Raw genomic sequence first — 16,996 nt, forward strand, 5'->3', positions numbered from 1 at the left:
CAGCCTATAAAACCAAACGATAGAGAGTAAAAAGGAAAAACATGAGGCTTAAAGTATCGTTCTAGACTTCAATACTGTTCGAAAACATAAAAAAAAATATTTTAAATATTTAAAAAATTAAAGAAAAGATACTCCAAGTTGAACTAAAAAAATAATAATTAAATAAAAATCTCACAAAGCAAGACTAGTCTCTCATCTCCCTACATCCTCTAAATATATATATGATTGCTCATACAACAACAACCATTTATGCACAAACCCTTTCAACATAACATCACAGCAACAAATCTTATTGTTTGCTATTATCATTACATGAACTACAGATGACTTGCCCTATTCAACTCCAACGATTCAACCCTGCAACCGACGCATCCACCGCCATCGCAAACGGCGTTAACTGTACCAAGCCGCCGCACACGGCGCCGTCAACGCGACGTCTCTTGCCCAAAGGAAGCGTGCCGGAGGCGGCGGCGCGGCACCACACGCAAGCGGTGGGGCCCGGCCAGTGCTGCTCCGTCGTGATTCAGGCTATCGAGGCGCCGGTCTCCGCCGTGTGGCCCGTGGTGCGGCGCTTCGACAAACCGCAGGGTTACAAGCACTTCGTGAAGAGCTGCCACGTGGTCGCCGGCGAAGGCATTCGCGTCGGCGCGCTCCGCGAGGTGCTCGTGGTCTCCGGCCTCCCCGCCGTTTCGAGCACCGAGCGCCTCGAGATCCTTGACGACGAGCGGCACGTGATGAGCTTCAGCGTGATCGGCGGCGACCACCGCCTGAGGAACTACCGGTCGGTGACGACGCTCCACGGGGACGGTAACGGAGGGACAGTGGTGATCGAGTCCTACGTGGTGGACGTACCGGCCGGTAACACTAAGGAGGAGACTTGCGTGTTCGTGGACACAATCGTACGGTGCAATTTGCAGTCCCTCGCTCAGATCGCCATGGCAAATCAACAACACTGAACAAACAAACACTTTCTTTCTTTTTTCTTTTTTCCTTCAGCGTTTATTTTTGTTTCGAATACGGGTTGGAACGAGTTTCCGTTCCGTGTTTGAAATTGGTGGAAACCCACACCGTTAAGATTTGTTTTTGGAGAATTTAAGATCAGACTGCGATGGTTGAAATGAATGTGACATATAATATATGATATATATGATTCATGTATATATACATATAATATATGTGCTTCCTTCCTTCTATTCATCTCTTCTTTTATTTTTTTCTTCATTCTACTACCTCTTCTGTCTGATCCACCACTGCCACTGCTTCTTTTGCACACAATCTGTGCTCAATTTCTTTTCAATTTTCATCTTCTTTCTGTAATGTAAATCCCTTTTTTCATCTACTGGAAGAAAACCATTCTATTTGAGTTTATGCACTGCAGAATATATATGGTATGAAATCTTCATTTAAATATTATAATGAGTGTGTTGATTACATGTTGTAAAATACAATTTACTATAGAATAAATTTAATGTATAGTAATTTGTGATTGAAAATAAGTATATATAAAACTGTTTAACATGTTGATGTATAACTTATTTTCTCCATCCATTATTGAAATTTGATTATTACAAACCTGCAAAGATTTGACCCAAGTGTGAGGAACTTCAGAAATATTCAATAACTATTACTCGATTAAAACACACTGTTTAGTTTAAAATACTTACTAAAATCTGCGTGCACGACCAAATTTATGAAGATTCACTAAACACAAATTAAATCTCTAAATATTTACCAAACAAAAATCAAATCTCTAATTTAAGATCTAACTTATTCAATTTTTTTGCAAAAATTAAAGTTTAATATTACTAATTTTGTTTTTTCTTATTATATATTTTATATTATGGTCTCTGAATTGAAATTTAGAGTAACATCCACGCTCACAGACATAATTTCGAGATATATTTGATAAATTATTACTTCTAAGAGGTAATATTTTTTAATTCCGAAAAATTGATTGGCTATTAAATAAAACAAATTGATCGTTGAAGAATATTTAATATATTTTATTACATGTATCCAATTTTTTAATAAAATAATTATTTTTGTTAAAAGAAATTATTTATGTATTATACACATTCACAATTTTATAATTGGTAATCCAGTTTAATATCCGTGCTAATATGAATCTACCAACATAAAAATATATTTATTATATAAAATATGCATCGAGGTAAGATGAATATACGTATTTAATAATATTTATCATTCTAACCACTAAATATCAGATAGTGACTTCTGAACACCAGATGACTTTTTGCAGGTATTTTTTTTATAAGTTTTAGTCGAGATATGAAATTTGAGAACCGAAACCTCCTTGTAACAAAGAACTCGAGACCTAACCATTCTTTTAATTGGCAAAAAAAATATTATTAAATGATAGAGTATACGAGGTATTTTAATTCATATAAAAAAATTGTATAGATAAGACATTCCATTATACAAAATTGATACAAAATTGTGAATTGTTAAACAACAACATATTTATGGATAAGAGAAAGTAGTCTTAACCCAAAAAAAAAAAATAGTCTATGTCAAATATTTTGAGTATTGAAACTTGTTCTACTATTTCTCCTTTACATTTGAAATGTTGATATTTGATACTTTTTTAGTGTTCCGAAATTGGATAGTTATGATTTCTTATCTGAATCAATACTTTTAGAATGCGCTTGTAAGAGTTACTCTTTGAACATATGTTTTATCCAACACTACTTACCATCACTCTAAAAAAATCTAATGTGAATACACATTCAATAAAAAAGAAGACCTAAGGGTGGAAGAGATTATTCGAGTGTATAAAAGAACAATTTAATTTTCCATTATTATATTTCTTGAAAAATAATCATTCTTAAAATATAATTAAATACCAAATATTGACATTTTCTTCAATAAAGATTCAAATCTTATTCACCACTTTGTCAAATATTACCAACTCTTTTGTGCTAGAGCTAAACTAAATATTTTGTCACTCCTTTAGTTTAGGTTGAATTAGACTTATATGTTTTCTCTCTTTTTATATTATACGAACTCCTTAATTTTAAGATATTTTATAATTTCATAGACTAAGCTCAATGAAATTAAATTTCATATATTAATTATATTTGTAGTCAATGTTTTGACCATACAAAAATAATAAAAAATAATCATCTTTTAGTTTATTTATTTTATTTCAATTTGTAAGTTATTTTTCAACAATGTCCTACATATAATTAAGAATAACTAATATTATACCACATACATTGAAGAGAAAGAAACAAGAATGATTAAAAAAATTAAAAGCTAAAATTATATCAATTAATTATTTCTTAATCAATGTGTCATAATTTTAAAACGTAGTTGTTTTGAAATGAAGAAAGTATTAAATAACATTTTCTGTTAAAAAAAAAGAAGAAGTTTAGTCTCCCTCTGAATAAAGAAATTTCTTTTTCCTAGAGGGAGATGGGACGTGCCCACTGCCACTGGAGATTAAGAAATTGAAGAAATAAATAGACTAATTGTCTTTGACCATATCATTATTTTTCATTCATATATCTATTCCAGCCAAAATAAGGGTTGTGGAGTTAACAGTGGTAAGTAAAACCGCCACAAAAAATGTTTAAAGATTAAAGAGGAAAGAAAACACTTTTAGATTGCTTAGAACTCATCTGATAAATATTTTACGTTAAAAATGATACTCCTCTACAAAACTCTTAGTAGGATAAACTCATTTCATATATCTTAATGAGCAAATTTTAATTATAACTTAATTTTACAAAATTCGAACATAAAATAAAATTTGTACTTAATATTAAAGATTTTTAATTAACTAAATTTAAAAACATTTCATAATAAATAAACACAAATCTCAAAATCCAACATACTTCTTAATCCAAAGACACCACAGTGAAGATGGTTTATATTTATGTGCCTGTAGTTAAACACAGTGTAACTCCCAGGAGTAAATTTCAGCATTATATTCCTCTTAATTAAGCCTAAAAAAATCTCGAATTATAAAAGAATTCTTTTGAGTTTATCCATTCTGAGTCGGTGTGTGACGGTGAGCACTGTTGATTACAAGTTTCGTTGAAGCTTCTCTTAATTATTTTCCCGTATCCCTAAATAAAAGCTATATATGTATATGTATATAGTACAGAACTCCGTATCAGTGAAGAAAGAACATCAGAATGCTACATTAATAAAATCGAAATAAGGGAACGTGAGTTGTTGTTTTTGTGTATAATAAGGATTGTTGTGTACTATGTGTTTAGATTAGGACGTGATATTAGTATTAATTTTGTATGGTGGATATGAACCAACCTCTATAGAGCAAGTTGGCTTGGTTGAACTCAACTTGGTGCGTAAAAAACGTCAAGTTGCCAATCTTTGCCTCCTTCGTAATATTCTCTCTTTTTTTGTGTTTATTGTTACTGTTATTATTATATATCATTATAGAAACGTGAGCTGTTTCCAATGGCAAGTTGGATTGCAAGTGGGGCAGAAGGGGTTTCATAATTTGTTTATTCATAACTTTAGTTTGTCTGTACTTCACAATTATAAGAGAACTGTCCCATGGGGTCGTTTTACAGCACAAGATTTTCCAAAATCAACCAAGATTTTTCTTCCATAACCCTCGTTAATCCCGATGAAATATTCCTATCTCTGTGTGTGGTTGGAGAGTCACTTTTTGAGGGTAAAGGGTTATTGTTCTTGCTGTCCAATATCACAGTTATTTATCAAATACAAACTCTAGAGTGATCACCAACGCACAGATAATAATAAAAAATAAGACTAAACTTAACTTCATCAATTACCAAACTACACAAAGTGTTTATCAACCTCAGTTTAATTATAATTCCAATCCATTAGATCACTCTCTCAACCAAGACAATGTAACAACAAATGGCAACAACCAGCTACAACAAAAATTACTCTTACCTCTAGTTTACTAATAGGAGGATATGATATGTGAAATATTTTTCAAAGATAAAAATAAAAATAAAAAATATTTTTTTTTATCAACAAATGATTAATGAATTAAAAAAAGATTCTTAGAAGTGTCACAATCCTGATATATATAAATATCAAAATCTCTCAACGTACCAAGAGACGAAAAACACTAAAAACACACACTACTAGAAAATCATGAAATAGAAATCAATTTTAGAAACTAAAATAATTAGTTGCTATAGTGACTAAATTATACATCATTTTAGAGACTAAAAATATTTTTGGTTTCTAAATTAGTTTATATTATTGTTAAATAGTTTCTAAATTTGTATCTAATTGCTACCAATGTTTTAACTATCAATTATTTAGATTCTAAATTTGGTAGCAAAAACCTTGGTAGCTAATTAGATATCAATTTAGAAATCATTTAACAATAATAGAAACTAATTTAGAAACAAAAAGAAATAATTTTTAAAATGATCTCTAATTTAATCACTATAACAACTAATTATTTTTTATTTTTAAAACTGGTTTTTATTTTAAGATTTTCTTGTAGTAACATAACAATATTGTATATGAAGACCTAAACCTTCCTCCCAAGCATAGATCAATCTAATTGTCTCAAAAAAACTCCAAACCCAGCTCAACAACACCTTGTCTAAACAAAAGAGATGTTTATCTTAAGGAAGTTAAATAGGTGGGGATACATATTTTGATTCGTAAGTTTTTTTTATGTCATGAATGTAGGACAAAAAAGAACTAAACACCATCAGGATTGAAAATACCATGTTGCACATCAATAGTTCACTATATAAAAGGAACAAGAACAAAGAGAATGGACAAGGGAGGACAAAAGTAGAGCCTTCAAAGACATTAAGAAATCAATTGATTTGGAAAAGGAAAACCTAACAACAAACATATGCCCATGTAATAAAAGGTACAACTACTAGAAATAATTTCAAGGGGGGATGGAGTGGAATTGAGCTAAAAGGCAATGACACTAAAAATGAATTGGTTAATTGTGAGGATTCATTAAAGGGAGGATGAGCTCTCTAAGAATACGGTAACTTGTTATTTATGATAGAGACAATAGAGATTGGTTTGATTTGAAAGAGTGTGTTGAATTAATTGTTTTTTTGGTCTAATAGAGAAATATGAGAAAATAAGTTTATATGGGTTAGATGTAGAGGGTGACATCCTTATATGGAACAAATATTTCTTATGAAAAGTAGTAACACTTATAAAAATTATGATGTCTATCAATGAAGGTACGAAATTCTTATGACGTTATTTATCATATATCATTGAAGGAAGAAGTAACTTGTAGAACCTACATATTGTAATTATGGATCTACTAAGTATGTATTATCGATATCAGTTCATTGGTGAAATCTATAGAGAAAGTAAGTTTCATAAATTTTTATAAAGTAAATAAGAAGATTTTAGATTTTTATGATATTTTTTACAATCATAAAAAAAAGACAATTCTCTTATTTATAATTAATATATATATATATATATTTTCCCTATTAACAACTCAATTAAAGAAATTATATTTTCAATAAGAACAAAAGATAAAATATACAATTAAATTTTCTATTATAACCATTAAAAAATAAATTTCTAAATTTAATTAAATAAAATGTTAACCTTTTAAAGTATCAACAAATATTGAAGAAGTAACTGAAGACATATCTATCTAATTAGAAATTTACCTTTTGCTTGATGTAAACAAACAAATATGTAATTCACCCAACATTATTATATATAAGTTAGATTTCAAGTCTTTACTACACATTTTAATTTCTTTCATTTTTATGAAAATAAAATAGCTTCTAATATTCATCACTCTTGGAGTTAGAATGTGTCACAAGTATTTTGATCAATTTTTTTATAAATTAAAAAATATTTTAAATATATTGCATTGAGAGAGTGTGAGATCATGATAAACCTTTATTTTGTATAATGTTTTGGTGTAAACGGTTCTTCTTCAAACTGTCTAGTATGAAGACAATGATTAAATAATTTATTATTAGATTGTTTAGTATGTTAATGTGTATAGATGATTTCCATATATATATATATATATATATATATATATATATATATATCCCTTGCCTATTTCAGGTTTGAGAAAAAATAAAACTTTTTCGATATTTTATTTTCGTATTTCACTGGTTTCACTTTTGATTTTTTTTCTCTCTCGTATTTTTTGTCTTCTTGTTCTCTGTCATGAAAATTTCACGAATAAAAAGGATTATATTTCAAAGAAAGAAGTTGGATATTACATCATGATCATGAACATATGACTAATAATTTCTTCCAAGATTTCCTGTATATCTTTGGACTTTGTTTTGCACCACAATAAAAAGAATGCGTGACAAGAATTGTCGTGTGTGATGGAGTGCCATGAACCTATTTGCTATTGCTGTGTTCATTAACAACCACATGCTATACATATCAGCATTTATTTCATTTTACTCTGCGTCCATTTTTCTAAGTAAATTCCACATAAGTTGGTGCTATGAACAAAGCTTAAAGAAAAAATTCAACTTTTAAAAGTTTATAATTTTTCATTTAAACTTTTATGTATAAATTACGCATGATGTTTTTTTTCTAAATAGCTTTTCGATTTTCTGGCATGTGGCTTATGTCACTTAAAGCTACATGATATCATTGTAAACTAAAAAGAGCCGCATATTTTTTTGTCACATTTTTTTCTGCAGAGAATATTTACGCTTTTTTATGTCAAATATTTTCTACATGAAATACCCAGAGTTTTTTTATGAAATTTTGTTCACATCAAAATATATTATATTTTATTGTTGTTACGAGGTGAACTTTAAGTCTAACTCAACCCCATAAAACCGGCTCATAGGGTTGAGGTTTGCACCCACTTATATATAATGAAAGACTCTAATCTCTAGTCGATGTGGAATCTCCAACAATTGTAATATTTTTTTAAGACAATTATTATATACTTTCAAAATTACCTACATTCATGTTGATTATATTTTTTTTCTTAAAAATAAAAAACAGCAGCAAAATCATTAGAAATTAGAAACTATTTCTTAAACATTTTCTTATAATATAAATTTTAAAGTGAAAAAATATTTAAATAAGATTATTAAACACCAATAGTTATTATACTTGCAGGGCATGGTTACAATGATTAACATAAAAAAAAAACATTTAAATCACCTGGCAATTACAAAATCAAGGTTCATAAGAGTGGTGATCGTCCTTATCTATTGTGAGAAAAACTTTTGATATAAGACCCTCCTTTTATATTCATTGCATTAATCAAGAAAAACTTTTGATATAAGAGCCTCATTTACATTCATTGCATTAATCAATGTCGGACCAACAAGTTATTATGAACATTTTATATGAAAATAAAAATATATTCTTCAATCTAAAATCTTATTTCCATAAATAAATAAAGAAATTGTTAATAATTTTTTATTCATAATAAATAAATAAAATAAAAATAAGAAACTTTAAAGATGTTCTAATCTTTATACAAACACTTTAGACGTGCTCCGATCCTTCTAAAAAAGTGGTCAAAATCAACCTACTCAACCTCTAATCTTAAGATATCTGACTTTATAGACCACAAAATCAAATCTCAATAAAATAAAACAAATAATAAGTCACATTAAAATAATTCAACATCTATTTTATCAAGATCTTTATTACTAATCTATATATAGCACCATTGCAACATTTGACATTTATAAGAAGAAAATTTATTCTTAAATTAAATGTTATTTTTTAATTTTAAAATAACATCCAAAACCAAATTAACGATATTAAATTTGGACAAATGAGAATAAAAAATTACAATAACCAAAACTAAGTTTTATTATTTTCACATGGATAAAAAATGGATTTTAAATTTTAGAGAAAATAAATAAATTACCGGACCCAAATAGTTTCCATTTTAGAGAGACTAAAACTTTATTCCTTTTAGATTTCAAGAATCCTTTCACTAGGGATGTGTATTCTTGCCAAATAATTGATCAATTTAAATAATTTGTAAACCAAAGAGGAATTAGCAAAGGAAAGATCCTCTCTTTAATTCATGGGTAATATATTATTTTCTTGAGTATAAGTGTCTTGTAGTATACAAATAAGTTTGTTGTGTATGTATTTTCAAATGTAGATAACATTTCAAATAAAATTAAAATTAATTTATTAAAAAATGAATATTTTCAAATAGTTAATGAAAAATAAAATATAATAAAGATAACAATATATTGTTTTATTTCTGAACAAAGTTACTATTATACTTTGATGTCATATAAAAAAAATACATCACTTACTATATGAAATTCATTTTTTTATATAAGTATACGTATACACTCTCATTCTCTAACTTAAAAAAGGTATGTCAAAATTCAAATTTATGAATCTCAATCTATAAGAAAAACTTTGTTTATAGTAACAACTAGATAGTATTTAAGAATATAAAATAACTCATGTGACACCTGTTCTTACAACAGGGACCAAGAACACTCGAAATAGGTTAACAAGATTAGTTATTTATGCAAATCCTTCAATCTTGGGCTGGACACTCGGTTTCTCTTCACGATAGGTGTTCTCGGCTTCTCCTCACGGCAGGTGCTCTCGGCTTCTCCTCACGGCAGGTGCTCTCGGCTTCTCCTCACGACAGGTGCTCTCGGCTTCTCCTCACGGCAGGTGCTCTCGGCTTCTCCTCACGGCAGGTGCTCTCGGCTTCTCCTCACGGCAGGTGCTCTCGGCTTCTTCTCACGGCAGGTGCTCTCGGCTTCTCCTCACGACAGGTGGGGGTACCTGCAAGTCGCTCCGATGCCAAAGTCAGAAGTAGTTTTATGTTCATCAGATAAAATCACTCTTACCTTTTTCTTACTCTGAACTCCTATTTATAAGGTTTCTTTAATGGGCTTTCCCCTTTACTTTTGGGCTTTCTTTCTACACCTTTTTTATTATTTGTGCACCCCTCTTGTAAGTTTTTATCTAATTGGGCTCTTATTTTTATATAATATTTATATTTTGCTTTGTTCTTTTATGTGTCTTTTTCGCTTTCGGTCTAAACCTCTCGGCTTTAACCTATCATCTCTTAGTTGTTTACTATGTAGTTCTCGGCTTGAACCTCTCGGTTTTAGCCTACCAGTACAACACCTGAGGAATGAAATATTTAATTTTAAGAATAAAAACCTAAATTTAACATAAATATATATGTATATATTTATATGATTAAATCAATTAATGAATCATAAGAAAAAAAGACCCATCCTTGCACCCTTTGTGTTAGTATGTGTTTGTTTGTTCCCCTAAACACTAATGTGACAAAAAGAGTGAAGAGGCCCATCCTTGTCCCCTTTTTCGGGTATTTGTTTCTCACTGTTTCCCACTAAACACTACCTTCACTTCAATTTCCACTTTCATCAATTTAGCCAAACAGTAAGAGAAATTTGTTTACATGGACATGTTGGAATGAAAAAGGTTAACAATTTCATGTAGACTATTTATCAAATAATTTATAACTTTGTATTTGCTATAAAAAAAAAATGTTAATATGTGGCTAAATATACAGTTTTTTGAGAATAATTAATTTTCTTTTAGAATTTTTTGTTCAAACTTAAAATTAAGAAATTCATTTTATATCCCAACATAGGTGTGACAAACACAAGCGTTTTGACTCGACCCACCATTAACGTGTTAAAAGTCGGATGAGCCGGGTTGGTCCGTCAAAGTTAATTATTCTCAAATTTTAATAATTTTTTTTCATATTTTAATTAATTTAATTAATTTTATGGTGTCTTAAAATAAATGTTAGTCAAGAACTCAATTAGACTAAAAAACAGAACAAATATAAAATTGAAAATTAAGTTAAAATTACGTATTTTTAAAATTAAAATTGAAATCATATCATAGTCTAAAATATATCTTGGTAAGAAATTTCAAAAAGAAAAAAAAAAGAAGTAAGAAGATAAGAGGGGAAGACTGTGAATATCATCTTGGGCCTAAAAATTAATAACATACACCTAAGATATTTTTTTTACTTAAGGGAATAACAGTAAACAAACCCATTAACATGAAAAGGCCAAAATTATTGGGTTTAATATCTTGTTGACACTAAATTGACTGTTTCTTCCTGCACCTCTATATGTTCTTCTGCCACCCCATACAAAATGTGAAAAATACTTTTTTATGCTTCTTGTGCCATCTCATAGAGTAGCTTTGGTATTATGTAATCCGAACACCTATTTATAAAAGACTTCCAGATTATATAATCCAGAAGTTAAAAAAGACTTTCGGATTATGTAATCCATAAACTAATTATGTATCTGAAAAAAGGCTTATGGATTATGTAATCCGGAAGCTAATTAGGAATTTAAAAAAATACTTCTAAATTACGTAATTTGGAATATTACTGAGGAATTTTTTGGAAATACAAAAATTTATGGAGGTGACAGAAGAACATATGGAGGTGTAGGAAGAAACAGTCCACTAAATTACACAGGGACATGTCTTATAAGAAAAAAAGGAGTGTGAAAAGAAATCTACAAGTACATATAATAGAATGGCCCACTCAAAAGTGAATCTTTTGAAAGCGAACATAAGGCCCAATTTGGCACAAGTTAACAATTTTATGAAGGCAAAAACTTCCTACAGCCAACATTTTTTAACCTGCACTCAACAAAATCTTCAAATTCTGAAAATGTTTTTTATTCTGAAAATGAAAATCTGGAATTGAAAATAATACATTTCAGAAAGGTAAATACCGAAGAGATTATTGTATTTCATAAATAAAAATCTAGAAACAAAAATTAAAATTCCATTATGGATAAGAAAATATGAAATTGAAAATAATATATTCTGTATATGCCCATTTTTTTAAGCGCATTTTGATCTTTTCCCCTAGAATTGGGTGCAGTAATATGGTAATATGGTACAGGAAGCAATTGTCTTTTATGAAATGGAATTTTACATACCGACCCACATATATTAAAATATTTTTGTAAAAAAAAAGTATTTTAATAATATTTCTTAAGAAAAGATAACTATAATACTTTTATTTTTATCCTTTTTTAACTAGTTATCTTACCATAATTTCAAACAATATTGTTCTTCTGGAACTGATTTTTCTTCTTTTAGATTTTTTTCCAAGAGAATAAAAAAGTGCATAAAATAAAAAAAACACTAATATTATATATATATATATATATAATTTTTGAGACAAAAAATAATTAGTCACTATATTAACTAAATTGGATATTATTTTAAAGACTACAAATTATTGGTATCTAAAGTAGTTTCTATTATTAATATAATTTATAAATTAGTTAAAATAAATTGGTATCTAATTAGCTACCAATGTTTTAACTATCAATTAATTTATATTGTAAAATTGATAGCTAATTAAATATTATTTAACTAATTAGATACAAATTTAGAAATTAGTTTATAAATTTCCAAACTATTTTAGATATCAATAAATTTTTTAGTGTATAAATTATTATTTAATTTAGTCAATATAATAATTAACTATATTTTTATTTCTAAAATTAGTTTCTATTTAATGATAATTATATTTATCTTTAAAATTAATTTTTATTTAATAATTTTGTATTTAATGATAATTATATTAATATTTAAAATTAATTTTTATTTAATGATTTCATAGAAGTTATCATTGTGAACGATGATAAAAGTTATAGTAAAAAAAATGTTAATTAACAAAGTTATATATGTTTCCTCTAAGTGACTAAAATATACACATGCCTCCAAAATTTAAAACTCAATAAACACAGGTAGTTTTAGAAAGTTTTTTCCATCTGGGTGTAGAATTAATATATTATTGCAAAACTTGTATGCATAACATCTTTAGGATGGGAAATCAATTCAATTTCTCTCAATGTCTATTATTGTACATAAATCTATTTTTTTTCTTATAATATTGCTTATGATATTTTAATATCATTTTGAAATAAATAAAGAATAATTATCACAAATAAAGTTATGTTTTTTTAGTTTCACTTGAAGTGTCAAAGAGAAGAATTTAAGAGAGTGAAAAAATATTTCTTATATTTGAAATATTGTTAAGTATAAAATAACTTGGCAAACAAAAGCTCATTCCAAGTGTCTTGAAGGCCAGGTAAACACCAATGCACACAATCAGCATAACTAATTGGGTTAGCTAATTGCTCTGCAGTCAATGGACTCCATTGTTTCTTATAGATTGAAGTGTGCGCATCTCTACGATAATTGGACAATTGTGTAATGTTCAAAAATGTAATGGGAACTTTAGATTTGCTAAAAACTTCTCCAATTACTTCCATTATACTCCTCCTACAATCTGAGCCCCAATAGGTTGGATCATCAATTAAAGTGGTTTGGTTGTAACAATTTCCCCCTTCTTCATCTCCCCAATCTATGCTCCTGTCATATATTTACAAATATTAGGTTATTCGAATGTCATATGCAAGTAATAGTAATAGTGAAAATAATACTCACTTTCCATGGGAAGGTGACATGCTTGTGAAAAACACTCTAGTTTTCTTTGGATCCATGTTCAACCTAACCCATCTAAGCATACTTTTCATAGCCATGCGGTACGCATCCTCTGTTGAAAGCTCAACAATCTCTTTTACTTCATCATCGAATGATCCAAGTCTAAAGATTTTAAGAACAAATCAAATATTATTCTCAAACTTCATAAAAGAGCAAAGGAAAAATAAACAACTAGATATTGTTTTAATAGAATAGAAAAACTTACAATACTTTCATCTTCAAGCCAGTCATCCACCAAAGATAGGTGTTGAATACTAAAATGTCAACACCTTTCCAATTCCTACCATGCTTATTGATTGAACCTTTTCTGACAATCCTATCAGATATCCTATGAATGACAGCATTGTCCGAGTTTGATTCAAGAAGAAAAGGTGCCCAATAGAACTCAATTGTGGCATTATATTCCTAATTGAATACATAAAATCAATAAGAAGAAAAAGAAAGCATAATTATAAAGGTAAAACTAGAAATATCTCAAAGTGTTTGAGTCTAGTGTCATTTACCTTTGCAGTAAATATTGTGAGTGAATCAAAGGTTTCCATTGATTTTTCATCTTCAGGAATGAGTTTATGAAGAAGACATACAAAAGAAACATATTGACCGCGATTAAGAGAATCACCAACAAACATCATCCTTTTCCCCCGAAGTGTTTCAAGTACCAAACTAGCATTGAATCTACAATAAATTGGATTAAACGGTTAAATTGTTGATTAACATTGAATCATTTATTTAAATAAGTCAAGTTTAATAATAAGTTAAATAAAACATATAATCCATTGATTGGTTTGTTTATTCATTACTTAAAAACACAATATACATACAAACACACATTTAAAATGTGATTATTAAAGAATAATTTTACCAAATTTTAGTTTAAATGTGACTTGTAACAAAAGGAAAAATGAGCTTACTTGGGAATATCACAACGATGTGGTTGCCATCTCCAATGTTGATAATCTTTATCAGGTCGTCCATGTTCTTGACAAGTCAATTGTGGTTGAATATATGGACATTCTGATTCTTCATACAATGGCCGAGTCAACTCATCTCGAACCCAACTTCCACTAAACACATCACATCCTTCTTCTACTTTTCCCACAGCAAATGGTACCTTTTGTTGTTTCACCTTCTCTTTTTTTCATAATTAAATAAAATAACCAGAACACTTTACATTGTAAGTTGATCCAAATAAAAGAAAAAAAAAACTTATACTAGTTTAAAGATAGATAAATATTTTTATAAATTTCAATACAACATTATACTTTTAATATATATAAATTGAAAAGAAAAAATGTTTCTTTCTACATAACTATCTTATTTAATATTAATATTTAAATGACATCCTTATGCTTAGAATGTTACAAGGATTATGATGCAATTTAAAAATTACAATTATTTATTTCGTCAAATAGAAAACTCATACCAGCATTCTTAATGAATGTGAAATTAGGTATACATTTAAAAAAATATAATTTTTAAAAATTAAGTTAAATGACATAATATTTCAAAAGTATCATAAAAATAATAATTTTTAATTTTTAAAAATATTTTTATAATAAATATTTCAATTATTTTTCTAATATATATCCCATTTTTTATTTTAATATTTAAAAAAAAAATCATTTCTATAAATATAAAATTTACTATTTTAGTCTTCTATATGTAGTCTTATTTTTAATTGATGGTGACATCACACACATGTTAATAAAATCTTCTATTACAAAAAGCAAAATATCAAAAGAAAATAGAGACTAAAAGGAATACATTTTGAAAAGAAAAAAATCATTATTATTAAGTTTTATTTTTATAAAGCTAATTGAGTTTATTTATGTTCAAATTTCTATATATTGGTTGTATAAAATATTGTTAAGCTTGTTTAAAACAAAATATATTGTTGTTAGAAAATAATGTATTTATAAATATCATTAATCCAACAAATAACTCTATGTTTGGTTGGAACATTGTTGGAGGTATGTTCAAGAAAACAATTCCATTCTTACTTTTTCACTAAACATTCCCAGGGATTTAAACATTAAACAAACACCAAAAAAAAGAAAAAATCTGTCCAATATTCTATGAACTATAAATTTGTAAAAGCTTGAAAGAAAGTGGAAAAAAATTGAGAAGAACTCACGAGTTGTGGAGGAGAGTTTGTCAGAATAAGAGTAGTTTTGGAGCTGTTCATCGAAGATGCACATGAAGTCTTGGCCATAGAGAATGGCAACGAAGAGGATGAAAGCTATGAGAGTGAAGAGGTAAGGAGAGAGACGCCCCTTGCCTCTGAGAAGAGAAGAAGAGGCTGAGAATGGTGCCTTCATCTGCATCAACACCTTCACCAAACTCAACCTAAATCTCTTTCCTTCGATTATTTTACGTTAATATAGCCAACCGTTTTGCTTCCAATGAAATAACAGCACAACACAAAAATTAAGAAAACATTGAAAGGGGAAATGTGTGAACTAAGAAAGGTGAATATGTGTCTTAATATAGATTACTACAAAGGTTGTATATGTTTGTTGTTAATGATTAGTGTCAGTATCGTGCAGAACAAATAAAGTTATTTGTACAAAGTTTTTACTTATGACAGAGAAATTAAAATCAAATATTATAATTAGAAAGTAATCCTAAACTTAAATCATCTAACTAATTAGATTCTTTCAATATTATGTCAACATAATAAAATGCAAATAGAAGGAAGTGGTTAGTTATTAAATATATATCTAAAAATGGACTGATATGAAGTTTTGTCAAATAAAAGACTACTTATATTATATTAATACTAGCTAGGGTTTATTGTTATACCTAATACTTGATTGTTTTGACAACTAATTATGGTTTTTTATTTCTAAACATCTCAGCATAAAACTCAATTTTATTAAAGCAATCATGAACTTTGTACTTTTATCAAATGCTCAAAATTATAAGGATACTTATATAAAGTTGATCGAGAAGACTATCATATCAGTATACAAATTGAAAGAGAAGAAACCAAAAAATAAACTAAACACCTAATATAAGATAGTGTCTCTTATTTATGAAATATAATCAACCAACAGCAATACAATATAAATATTTATTACAATGACATTTAATTAGATATAATATGTGATAAAATTGTTGAATTTCTTTAATTATTTTAAAAGTTAATGTATAATTTCAAATTGGTTACCAAATATTTAAAGGGTTAAATATATTTTTCGTTTCAGTATTACAAGGTGAAATTGGTATTGTTATAAGAAAATAAATTTTCAACTTAGACTATATTATAATATCTACGTCAATAAATCAATATGAAATATTTTAACATCCTATTCTATACTAGAAATATTGAAAACTTGTTTGTCATGTAAAAAAAATTGACAGGACTCATTCTAATAATTTTCTTCCTACAAATAGCTAGGAAGTATAAAGTTTGAATGAATGACAAAAATCAATTTTACGTGAAAATAAAAAAAAAACATATTTAACCAATTTTTAAATTATCTAAAAAAAAGTTAAAATTTTAAATTGAAAT

General features: G+C 28.0%; 2 protein-coding genes across 2 annotated transcripts; one reads left to right on the top strand and one right to left on the bottom strand.

The window, feature by feature from the left end:
• The first annotated feature begins 233 nt into the window (after positions 1 to 233).
• Positions 234 to 1,363, top strand: LOC137824181 (abscisic acid receptor PYL4). The gene has a single exon (XM_068629666.2). The coding sequence runs from the start codon at positions 324 to 326 to the stop codon at positions 954 to 956; it is 633 nt and encodes a 210-aa protein (XP_068485767.1). The 5' UTR covers positions 234 to 323; the 3' UTR covers positions 957 to 1,363.
• An 11,606-nt stretch (positions 1,364 to 12,969) lies between these two features.
• On the bottom strand, positions 12,970 to 16,385 carry LOC137826358 (protein trichome birefringence-like 33). Its single transcript, XM_068632298.1, has 6 exons — positions 15,617 to 16,385; positions 14,394 to 14,613; positions 13,986 to 14,157; positions 13,688 to 13,887; positions 13,426 to 13,584; positions 12,970 to 13,350 (listed from the first exon to the last, which is right to left on the bottom strand). The coding sequence occupies exons 1-6, from the start codon at positions 15,804 to 15,806 to the stop codon at positions 13,011 to 13,013; spliced, it is 1,281 nt and encodes a 426-aa protein (XP_068488399.1). The 5' UTR covers positions 15,807 to 16,385; the 3' UTR covers positions 12,970 to 13,010.
• Between the last annotated feature and the right edge of the window lie 611 nt (positions 16,386 to 16,996).

This window comes from Phaseolus vulgaris, chromosome 8, assembly GCF_051622355.1.
Source record: "Phaseolus vulgaris cultivar YP4 chromosome 8, ASM5162235v1, whole genome shotgun sequence".
Taxonomy (NCBI): domain Eukaryota; kingdom Viridiplantae; phylum Streptophyta; class Magnoliopsida; order Fabales; family Fabaceae; genus Phaseolus; species Phaseolus vulgaris.